This window comes from Chiloscyllium plagiosum, chromosome 6 (assembly GCF_004010195.1).
Source record: "Chiloscyllium plagiosum isolate BGI_BamShark_2017 chromosome 6, ASM401019v2, whole genome shotgun sequence".
Taxonomy (NCBI): Eukaryota; Metazoa; Chordata; class Chondrichthyes; order Orectolobiformes; family Hemiscylliidae; genus Chiloscyllium; species Chiloscyllium plagiosum.
The window spans coordinates 73568992-73581010 of NC_057715.1; the positions used below are offsets into that span (position 1 = coordinate 73568992).

A 12019-nucleotide genomic window follows, 5' to 3' on the forward strand; every position below is an offset into this window, starting at 1 on the left:
CTTCTCCAGAATGCAGTCCAATTGTCCAAATACCTGAAGCCCTCCCTCCTACACCATCCTTGCAGCCACGTGTTCAACTGCACTCTCTCCCTATTCCTTGCCTCACTGTCATGTGGCACCGGCAACAACTCAGAGATGACGACTCTTGTCCGTCCTAGCTTTTAGCTTCCAGCCTAACTCCCTGAGCTCCTGAATGACTTCTCCACCCCTCTTCCTACCTATGTCGTTGGTGTCAAACAGTGATCACACAGGACGTGTTTCTTTTCCCACACTCAAACTTTAATCGTTGAGGGCATTTTGGGTCATTCAGACATAATAAGGAACTATAAGACAATAAGATATTGGAGCAGAAATTAAACCATTCAGCCCATTGACTCTGCTCCACCATTCAATCATGGCCAATAAGTTTCTCAACCCCATTCTCATGCTTTCTCACCATAACCCTTGATTGCTCTGACAATAAAGAATCTATCTCCGCCTTAAATATATTCAATGACTTGGTCCCTACTGCCTTCTGTGGCAGTGAATGTCATAGATTCACCACTCTCTGGCTGAATAGGTTTTTCCTTATCTCTGTTCTAAAAGTTCTTCCCTTTACTCCGAGGGTATGCCCTCGTCCTAGTCTCTCCAATCAATAGAAACATCTTCCCTCCATCTTCTCTGTCCAGGCCATTCAGTATTCTGTAAGTTTCTAATAGATCTCCCCTCGTTTTTCTAAAATCTATCAAGTTTAGACCCAGAGTCCTCAAATGTTTCTCATATATTAAGCTTTTCATTCCTGGAACCATTCTCGTGAACTTCCTCTGAACACGCAATTCCTCTGAGCCAATCCATCCTTCCTGAGATATCGAGCCTAAAACTGGGCACAATCCTCCAAATGTGGTCTGACCAGAGCCTTATAAAGCCTCCAAAGTACATCCCTGCTTTTATATTCAAGTCCTCTCAAAGTGCCGTCATTGCATGTGCCATCCTAACTACTGACTCAACTTGCAAGTTTACCTTGACAGAATCCTGGATAAGAACTCCCAAGTCTCCTTGCACTTCAGATTTCTGAATTTTCTCCCCATTTAGAAAATAGTCCATGCCTCTATTCTTCCTACCAAAGTGCATGACCTCATACTTTTCCACATTATACTCCATCTGCCACTTCTTTGCCTACTCTCCTAACCTGTCCAAATCCTTCTGCAGTCTCCCCACCACCTCAATACTACCTGTCCCTCTACTTATCTTTGTATCATTTGCAAACTTAGCCAGAATGCCCTCAGTTCCTTCATCTTGATTGTTAATGTATAAAGTGTGGTCCCAACACTGAGCCTTTTGGAACACCATGTCACCTGCTGCCATCCTTAGAAAAACCCTTTTATCCCCACTCTCTGCTTTCTGCTAGACAACCAATCTTCTATCCATGCCTCTATCTTGCCTCTATCATCATTGTCCCTGATCTTACTCAGCCTCCAGTGCAATATAGTGTCAAAGGCCTTCTTGAAGCCTAGACAGATAACATACATGTCAGGCATGACCACCCCTTGATGAAATCATGTTGACTTTGCCCTATTTTACCATACACTTTCAAGTATTCAGAAATCTCATTTTATTTTAAGTTGTAACATAATTAAAAATTTCCTTGACCAATGCTCCATAATTTCACTACTCAATTTTGATTATTCAGAAGGTATTTGATTATATAATCAAACCTGTTTCGAAAATAATTCGACAGTCTCCAATTAATGTATTTATACTTAGATATCTGAACACAGGAGTAAAGACATTGTCATAATGTTGATCTGAAATTAAAGGCTGAGAATTTCCCTTGTCTCTTGAGGTTTTCTTAATTTAGATTGTTTGCAAGTAAATTTTCGGATGATAATTACTCAGTTTCATAGCAACATTTTAAATGTCAAATTTGATAAGAGCCTTGGAAAAATCTACTGGGAAATGTAGAAGCAAATCTATTCATTAAGCTTTGAGAGAAAATTAACTTTTAACTGAAAACATTAAAATTAAGAAAGCTTCATCAGGCAAGAAAATTTCTTTCTAATTTCATATTAATATTATGACAATGTTTTCTCCATGTTCTCAAATGTCTGCATATAAACAATTAATTGAAGAATAACTTAATATTTTTAATTATTAAACTTAGAAGATATAATTTGATGAGTATTCTGCGTGAACAGATCTTGATGAAATCTTTGAAGTGAGTATTGTAAAGACTGATCCACAGGTCAAGAAATCAGAAAATTACCAATCTACTCAAAGAACTAAAATTAAATTGACGTTGTAAAAAGGTACACAAAAACATCACTCAGTTATTAATTCATAATCTTGTTTGACTTATCAGAACACTGAGCCCTAAAGTCTAGGAAAGTCCAAAGACAAAACTCCTGTCTCTGTTTAATGTCCACTTCAGCACTCCTCTGGCCAGGAAGAACCAAACCAACTCAGTTGCAATGTTGCACATTATGGTAGTCTGGTAAAATTGATTGTTGAGGAATAAAGGTAGCTAGTGCCATGGAACTATCTTGAAGCACCCTGTGGTTTCTTTCTTGGGATGAGCCATGAGGATCATTAGCTAGGTTAGCATTTATTAATCAGTCCTAAGTGTGTTTGAGAAAATAGTGGTGATTAGGGATTGAGAATAAATGCAGGTCAGCCACTGACACCTACAATTCAAAATCAAAATTGAAAGAGACTGTGCCTTTAAAAGAAAAAGAAAACAAAAATTCAGGAGTAACAAAAATCTGTTCATTGCTAATGGAACTACAAATGCTGCTTTTTAAATCTGTGACACTGACCAACATGCAAGAAGAAAAGTTTGTTTCTCTTTCATGTTACTCGTAAATCTCTAAGTCACAATTTGAATACCTTATTGGAATTTCAGTTCATGTTATTGAAAGAAAAATATTAATTGCTTATGCTTCAGCATTGTTACATTACCTCTGAAGTATAAAATCTCCTCAGTATGATCTAAATGCTGCCATAAAATTATTAGCATTCTAGTCATCAGCAATTTAAAGTCCAATTGAAATGGGAAGCTTGTTTGAGCGCTATTGACACTCAGTCTGTTTTGGTTTCTCCCAGTGTAGAGACGACCACATGGTGAGTAGCATATGAAATTGCAAGTAGCATTAGTAAATTGCTGCTTTACCTTGGACAGTGAGGAGAATGAACATTAGTAGACAGCCTACCCAACAGAAACAGAGAAGTTGAGAAAGGAAAAGGAAGTATCAAAGATCAACCACAGGAACAAAGGATATAGGGCTTATAACAAGAGTGAGCCATTTAGACCTTGAAGGAGAATCGCATTTCGGGCAAAAGCTCATCATTCATTTTGCTCAAAAAGTCAATTCTCCTGCTCCTCAGATGCTGCCTGACCTAATGTGTTTTTCCAGTACTACACTCTCAACTGTAATCTCCAGCATCTGCAGTCCTCACTTTCGCCATTCAGACCTCGAAGTCTACTTTACCATTCCATGAGGTCATAGCTGATGATGTATACACCATTAACCTGGATTCACTCATTTCTCAAAAACCTAACTCATCCTAGTACTTATTTGAAGACCCAGCTTCTGCTACCTTCTGGAGAAGAGGATTCCACATCCTAATGGCCCTCTGACAGAAAGAATTTTTCCTCATCTCTGTTTGAAAAGTGAGACCTCTTATTCTGAAACAACACCCCTTTGTTTCAGTTTCTCTGCAAGTAGAGACATCTCTTGTATCTTTTCTATCCGGTTCTCAATGCCAATGGATGCACCTCAAATCTGTTCAAGTTTTCTTCATAAGATAATCCTTTCATCCCAGGAGTAGTCAACCAGTTGAAGGCAAGGGAAAGATCCAAATTGAAAGCAAAATTAGTGATTTTCTACAGGATATATTCAATGATGTACTGGAGAAGAGCAGGTTCAGTGAAGCCCCAAGGTAAGTTGTCAACATCACCCAGAGAAGCTGACGACATGAAGATGCCAAGACAGGCAGTCAGAAATAAATTTGCAACAGTTGACTGGAATTGGCTACTGCCTTACCACAGAGAAAGGAGGTAACTGTTTGGTGAGTATCTGGTAAGTGGTTAAGGTCTTTGCTATTCTTAAATTTTAAATGTGAAAATTGGTGGCAAAGTTAATAAGATATATAAAAAGACAATATAAATGAGTGAATAATACATTAAAAATTAAAATTCATTAAAGATGGCAACTCAGGTGATACGTTGCAGCATATGGGAATTCCTGAATACCATCATTTCCAAGACTGCAATAAATGTATGAAACTCGAGCAACTTCAGCGCAGAGTTCATGAAGCTGGAAGCTGAACAACAAACAATGCAACACATCACACAGGAGGAAAATTACCTAGATTCTTTGTACCAGGATGCAGTAACATTACTTAGGATAGAGTCTTCCTACTTGGTCAGTGTGACTGTGACTGGGGAAGGTAAGAGCTGTCATGAAACAGCAATTTACTTTTACTTATTTCTTTTACAATTTTATATGTTAATGTTGCAACCAGTTAAGCAAGTGATTAGGGCTGATTAATCAATTAACTGATTAGGTAGATCAGAGGAGGGGGGGGATGGATGGGGTGTGGGGTTGGTGGAGTGGCCTTGGGGGTGGACAAAGGGAGCAGTGTTGGACGGGTTGGGGCGGGCACAGGCGGGGTTGGGGGTGGATGGGGTTGGGTGTGGGCAGGATAGGAGGAACGGGGTTGGGGTGGGCAGGCGGTGGGGGAGGGGGCGTCTCATGTGCAGTGTGCTTTTGCCTAGTCTCCTGAAGGGGGAGCAGACTTCACAGAAAACTCCGAGCCCCAGAGGGAATCAATTAATCGAATAATCAATTATCCGAACGAAATAGTGCCCACCCATCTCGTTCGGATAATTGAGGTTCCTCTGTAAACATTGGGTGATTGCTATACTGAGCCTTCTGGAATCTATAAAAACAGAAAGAACGGCAGATACTGTAAATCAGAAACAACAACAGAAGTTGCTGCAAAAGCTCAGCAGGATTGGCAGCATCTGTGGAGAGAAATAATTTCAGGTCAGGTGATCCTTCCTCAGAACTTCTGGAATCAATATTCAGTTGAACAACTTTAGGTCTTAGCCACTTCTTCCACTTTTGCAGACATATGCTGGCAATGGTTTGGCTGTTGCTATTTATACCTCACGTAGATCCACTTGTTAACTCTTCACTTGTACAATTAATTCTTCGAGTTTCCATTATCATCCCAATCGTCATTTAAATTACTCCTGCCTCCATCTTACCAATTTGCCCTTGCATTCTGTCCTCCATTTGCTCCTTTCACTGCTCCTTTGATTAGTTAAACCTGTTGTATCTCTATCTTATTCTATTTCTGCTGCAAGGTCACAGACCTGAAACATTAATTCTATTTCCCTCTCCACAAACAATACATGATTTGCTGAATATTTCCAGCATTTTCTGTTTTTATTTGAGCATTTCTGCATCTGCAGTATTTTTCACATGTGCATTTCAAAATTACTTTTTCTCCCAAACCTATTTTGGTTACCTAATAATCCTCTTATAAATGACTTCTCTTTAATGTATCCTAAGATCAATTAGGATAGTTAGTTATTAAAAAAATCATAAACCAAGCCATCAGAACACAATATGTGTATCACTAAACATTATAACTTTCAATTGATCTTACCCAACATGGTGGTCTGCACATGCAGCCCTATCCATGTATCAATGTAACCACTGTCAACTCTATAGACACCTAACCAGATAGCTCCTTTGTCCCAGTAAAGTTAATAATTTTTTTAAAAAATGACATTCTCTGCCATCTTCAACATGTACCAACAAACTTGAAGGGCACTGTCACTGATTTGTGGTAGCCTGGCTGTCACTACAGTTTGTGCTACTTCATCTCACACCCTCACTCTCACAGGCATCCTCATCTCTATAATCAACACCAACCCTCCTGTCGTGTTTGACCTCTTTCCCGAAGTCCCTCCTATTTATCTTGCTAACATAAAGGCCAACTTCAATCCTATGTTTGTCTTTAGGCATTATTAATCTTCAAAGTTTGGGAGAAGATTTGTAGCTCAGGTGCTCGTTGTTGTGGTTCTGTTCGCCGAGCTGGGAATTTGTGTTGCAGACGTTTTGTCCCCTGTCTTGGTGACATCCTCAGTGCTTGAGAGCCTCCTGTGAAGCGCTTCTGTGATGTTTCCTCCGGCATTTATAGTGATTTGTATCTGCCGCTTCCGATTGTCAGTTCCAGCAGTCCACTGCAGTGGCTGGTATATTGGGTCCAGGTCGATGTGTTTGTTGATGGAGTTTGTGGATGAGTACCTTGCCTCTAGGAATTCCCTGGCTGTTCTCTGTTTGGCTTGTCCAATAATAGTAGTGTTGTCCCAGTCGAACTCATGTTGCTTGTCATCTGAGTGTGTGGCTACTAAGGATAGATGGTCATGTTGTTTCGTGGCTAGTTGGTGTTCATGGATGCGGATTGTTAGCTGTCTTCCTGTTTGTTCTATGTAGTGTTTTGTGCAGTCCTTGCATGGGATTTTGTACACTACATTGGTTTTGCTCATGCTGGGTATCGGGTCCTTCGTCCTGGTGAGTTGTTGTCTGAGAGTGGCTGTTGGTTTGTGTGCTGTTATGAGCCAGACTACTGTGACCACTAGGACTCATAACAGCATACTAGCCACGAAACGACATGACCAGCTATCCTTAGTAGCCACACACTCAGATGACAAGCAACGTGAGTTCGACTGGGACAACACTATTATTATAGGACAAGCCAAACAGAGAACAGCCAGGGAATTCCTAGAGGCATGGCACTCATCTACAGATTCAATCAATAAGCACATCGACCTGGACCCAATATACCAGCCACTGCAGCAGACAGCTGGAACTGACAACCGGAAGCGGCAGGTACAAATCACTATAAATGCCCGAGGAAACATCACAGAAGCGCTTCACAGGAGGCTCCCAAGCACTGAAGATGTCACATAGACAGGGGACAAAACATCTGCAACACAAATTCCCAGCTCGGCAAACAGAACCACAACATTATTAATCTTCAATGTCTATTTTCTTTGTTAAATCTATTGAGATATTTACTTGTTAAATCTATATTTTGTTATAGATTCAACAAAAATGCAAATTATTGTTGTTCATGGAGAAAAATGTTAATGCCGGTATCATCCAGGTTGAATCCTTAAAGACGTTTAATTCTACAAGAGACAATTTCCAGGTCTCTCGCTCGTGTAGTAAGTCAATAAAACCTGATGAGGAACTAATTCAAGCAATTACCTATTTAGGATATATATAAAGCACTTTTAGTACCTCTGAAAACTGCTCCAGTCGCTCATTGACTTCTGGTAACATCCACGTGTCCTCACCTCGTATGTGCTTGAGCTGTTTCTGTTGCTCTTCTCTCTGATATTTAGCTTGAGTCTAGGAATGGGATAAGGTTTAGTAAAGACAGGAATGCTTAAGATTCTCTACAAACATATATTCAAATCTTTTAAATCAGCTTTTTCTATGTGAGAAAGAACAATCTCTGTTCATGCATTAAGATAACAGCCTTTAGGAAATTGAGGAAATCAGATGAACACTTACACATGATCTAAATGAAGACTTTCAAGTACCCAATCTCACTAACCCCACCCCCAATCCCATCCTCAGTGTTTCCACTGTAAAACAATTTCTGGTCAAAGGACAAAGTATAATCCAATTAAACTTAACTGTAACCTTATCCACTATTTCTAAACACCAAACATCTGGAAATTATTTGAGGGCAGCCAAACAAATTAACAGACCCATCATTCAACTGGTCAGGCACTGCAAAAAGGCATAAGCTCAGTAAAAATTATTGGTATATAGATAAAACAGTGCTTATAATTAAGTCTTATCACTCTCTTACATTCTAGAGAATTTTAATGTCTATATTTCGTCATTGAAACCTCATTCATGGCATTCTACCTTGAACTTTACCTGGAATGACTTTTAAGAAAAGAAACCGACCAACTTTAACTGACCTAACTTGCGTACAACCACAGATCTTCAGCAATGTGGATGACTCATAAGTGCCATATTAAATGGCCTAGCAAGTAAGACGACCTTGGAGGGTTATATGGATAGAAATGAGAAGCAGAAATATGGGATATAGGAAGAGACTGACAACAGGTAACAGAACTGGTTTAAGCACACCGAGCCCCAATTGGCTTCCTCCTGTGCCATCACTATTCACAGAATTGTTAAGTCATTCCAGTTAATGGCAACAAGGAATGGGCAACAAATATTGACCTGACCCCAATCAGCAACACCCACATCTTCTACAAGAAAAATAAACATGAATCTCAAGATGGAACTTAAATATAATCTAGTCCTGATAACACAAAGTAATCTGTTGCACTAATACATTAAAATTATTGGATAATTTTAATTAATCAATGTAAGTATCAAGTGGGTAATTAGTGCTCCACATTAAAGTTTAAATTATAAAATGTAAGTAATTTTGCATTTGCTTTGTTTAAAAGCAAATTGGCCTTTATGCACCTAAAAAAGGAACAAAATACTTTTCACCTACACAGAGATCTCATAAAAAAATTCTTTCCAAACAAAAATTTATTTCAGACAAGCCTGCATTATGACTCACCAGTTTAGAATGCTCAAGATATTGTAAGACTCTAGGATTTCAATTGTCAGTTTCTTGTACAAATTTGGTAACCAACAGCTCTGGAATTTGTAAACAGTCATTTGTCAAAAGAGGCAATACGCTGTTATGATGACCCCAACTGATGTTATTTCTGGATAAATCAATCTCAGAGTTAAATTTGACTTGACAGTTCAAATTTTGTATTTTTTTTGTTTTCAATGAGGTAGTCTTTCACTAAAATACAAACATGCAATGCTGCAGATATGGTTTTAAAAATAATATAGATGTTTATGACACTAAACAATGAAGAGAAGATAGTTTTTATTCTATTTATATATAACTAAACACACTGTAAAATCCCATTAAATGCCCTTTAACCATCCCTTTCTTTGCAGTGCTCATATCAGATGGAATTCCTTTCTCTAGCACACCTAGAATGGTTAACTTAATGGATGCTTCAATTCCTAGACTTGAGTATCTAACAGCCTCTCCCTGTATGTACAGTCTTAATACACAGAGCTTAGACTTTCACAGCTTCAAACAATTCCAGCAGGGTTTTAATCATGCACTTCTGGTTTAGAACTTTCAGAGTAATGTCTTTACATAAAGGTAAATTATTTCTTAACAGTTCTGAACCTTCATTAGGAGAAACCGTTTTACACATCCAGTTTCATCACAATTTCAGAAAATTGAAAGACAAAATGTTTTGAGCTTTAGATGTTTCCTCAAAGCCAAAAACAAAAATGCCAGATTGTTCTAACTCTCCTCATAAGTCAGTCCTGCCATCCCAGGAATCAATCTTGTTAACCTTTGCTGCAGTCTTTCTACAGCAAGAGCTTCGGTCCTCAGATAAGGAACCCAAAACTGCATACAATATTCTAGATATGATCTCACCAAGGCCTGGTATAACATAGTCCAATAAGATTACTCCCATTTGATTGTACTAAATGACATAAATCATTCATGACAGCAGTTTATGCACATCTAAATTAAGCTGAGCAAAATTAATATATTCATTAGAAAAACACAAAGGACTTAGTAATTGAAGTTTGAAGATGCAGATGACCATAATTAAATCAAGATGGACATATGGTTTATACTTGCATCAACATTTCTCATTTCATTAAATTTATGCTCAGAATTTAGCTGTTCTGGATAACTTCATGAATGCAAATGGATTGACTGTCTGTTGCTACAGAACACATAATGCGAATTTAAAAGTAATAGTTTTCCACAATTTAGGTATTTCAGACAGCAAGTCCTGGTAATTATTTGTTCTAAAGCTCTACCCAAGCAATCCATTGTTTCCTTATTTTGCATTGTGTTTTTCACAATTGCCCCTTGTTAGTTAATCGTGCTTACCCTCCATCACATCAAACCTTTTAATTTGTCCTTTCCAATCTTTTTCACCTCCACCTTTTTTCTCCCCTAAGTTTGGACTTGCATATAAACACCTAACACCTGCCAGTTCTGATGAAAGGTTATCAGTATGAAATGCTAATCCTGTGTGTATACACCCCTTACCAATTCAACCTATCTCCCTCAGAACTGACTGCACTCCATGCTCTCAGGTCCAAACTCGACATTGTAATCAAGCCTGCTAACAAGGGTGGTATGGCAATTGTCTGGCATACTGATCTCTACATTAAAGAGGCAGAGTACCAAATCTCGGACACTCCTCCTATCTCATCCTGGACTATGACCCAACCATTAAACACCAGCCTATTGTATCCAGAAAGGTCACTACTCTTACTTCAACTAGTGATCCCCCTGCCACTAAGTTTACATGCAAGTCCAAACTTAGTCACTCAACGCGCTTCTACCTCCTTCCCAAAATCCACATACAGGACTGCCTGGGTAGACTCACTGGTTCTGCTTGCTTCTGCCCCGCAGAATTAATCTTTTCCTTCACTGACTCAATTTTTTTTTCCCTTTTGTCCAGTCCTTTCCCATTAACAGTTATAATTCTTCTGACACTTTACATCAGTTTCAGAATTTCCATTTCACAGGCTATAGCCGCCTCCTGTTCACCACGGTTTTCCAATCCCTTTACATATCCACCTCCCATCAGGATGGTCTCAGGGCTGTCGGTTTCTTTCTGGAAAATAGACCTGAACCATTTCCATCCTCCACCACCCTCCTACAACTGGCCAAGCTCATCTTTACTTCTCCTCTCACCTTCTTCAGGCCAAAGGTGTGGACAAGGGTACCCACACAGGTGACCAGTTATGCCTGTTTCTTTTGAGATGCGTAAATATTCCTTGTTACACTCGTACATGGGTCCCCACCCACAACGTTTTCGACATAGATCAATGACATCATCTGTGCTGCTTCCCTCCCTTGTCCATAATTGAGAAGGTTTATCAATTTCACTTCCAATTTCCACAGTGTTCTCACCTTCATCTGGTCCATTTCTGATTCCTACCTTCCTCAACATCTGTTTCGACTTCTGGGGATAGGTTAGTCACCCATATCCATTACAAACCCACCAACTCCCACAGTTACCTTGATGATCCATCCTCACACCCTGCTTCTGTAAAGACTCTATTCCATTCTCTTAGCTTCTCCTTCTCCATTGCATCTGTTCCATGAATGCCAGCTTCTACAACGGTGCCTTCAAAGTGTCCACCTTCTTCCTTCACCAAAGATTCCCCACCGCTATGGTTAACAAGGTCCTCTGTGATGTCCGACCCATCTCCCGCACTTCAGCCCCAACCCCCCCAACTCTTTCCTCGCACACACCAACGGGGTTTTCCTGGTCCTCCTTTGCCACCCCACCAACATCTATATCCAAAGCTGTCATTTCATTATCTCCAATGGCATGCCACCAGACACGTAATCCCCTCTCCTTCCTAGTCAGCCTTTCAAGAGACCATTCCCTTGGGGTATCTTAGTCCACTCTTCTTAAACTCTCAACACTTCTGCACACCTCCACAGAACCTTCCCATGTAATTGCAGAAGGTGTAACACCTGCCTGTTTACTTCCTCCCTCCTCACTATCCAAGGGCACAGACACAACTTATAGGTGAAGCAACAATTTACCTACAGTTCACTCACTGCAATCACTACTCAGAATGTAGTCTGCTCTACACTGGGGAGATGAAATGCAGACTGGGTGACCACTTTGCAGAACACTCATATTCTATCCACAAAATTGAGTTTGAGGTTCCTGTTGTCCACCACTTCAACAAAACCACCATGTTCCCTGGCCAACATCTCTGTCTCAGACTTTATGCAGTGCTCCAGCAAACCTCAGCACAAGCTGGAAGAAGAGCAGCTCATTGTTCATTTGGGGACCCTGCAGCCTTCAGGACTCAATATCAAGTTCAATAATTTTAGGGTTCGAACACCGTTCCCCAATTTCCTTATCCCAAACCCCACACACCAGAACTTGTCATCACATGGACTG

At 39.8% G+C, this 12019-nt stretch overlaps 1 protein-coding gene across 3 annotated transcripts in view; it reads right to left on the minus strand.

Annotated features, from left to right (window-relative positions):
- The window catches only part of cwf19l2 (CWF19 like cell cycle control factor 2), a 137794-nt gene that overhangs the window by 112101 nt on the left and 13674 nt on the right, over positions 1-12019 (minus strand). For all 3 annotated transcript variants that reach the window (XM_043691833.1, XM_043691831.1, XM_043691830.1), the window contains exon 2: positions 7296-7406. In XM_043691833.1, the coding sequence (XP_043547768.1) occupies positions 7296-7406 (111 nt within the window). The remainder of the gene's footprint in view (positions 1-7295; positions 7407-12019) is intronic.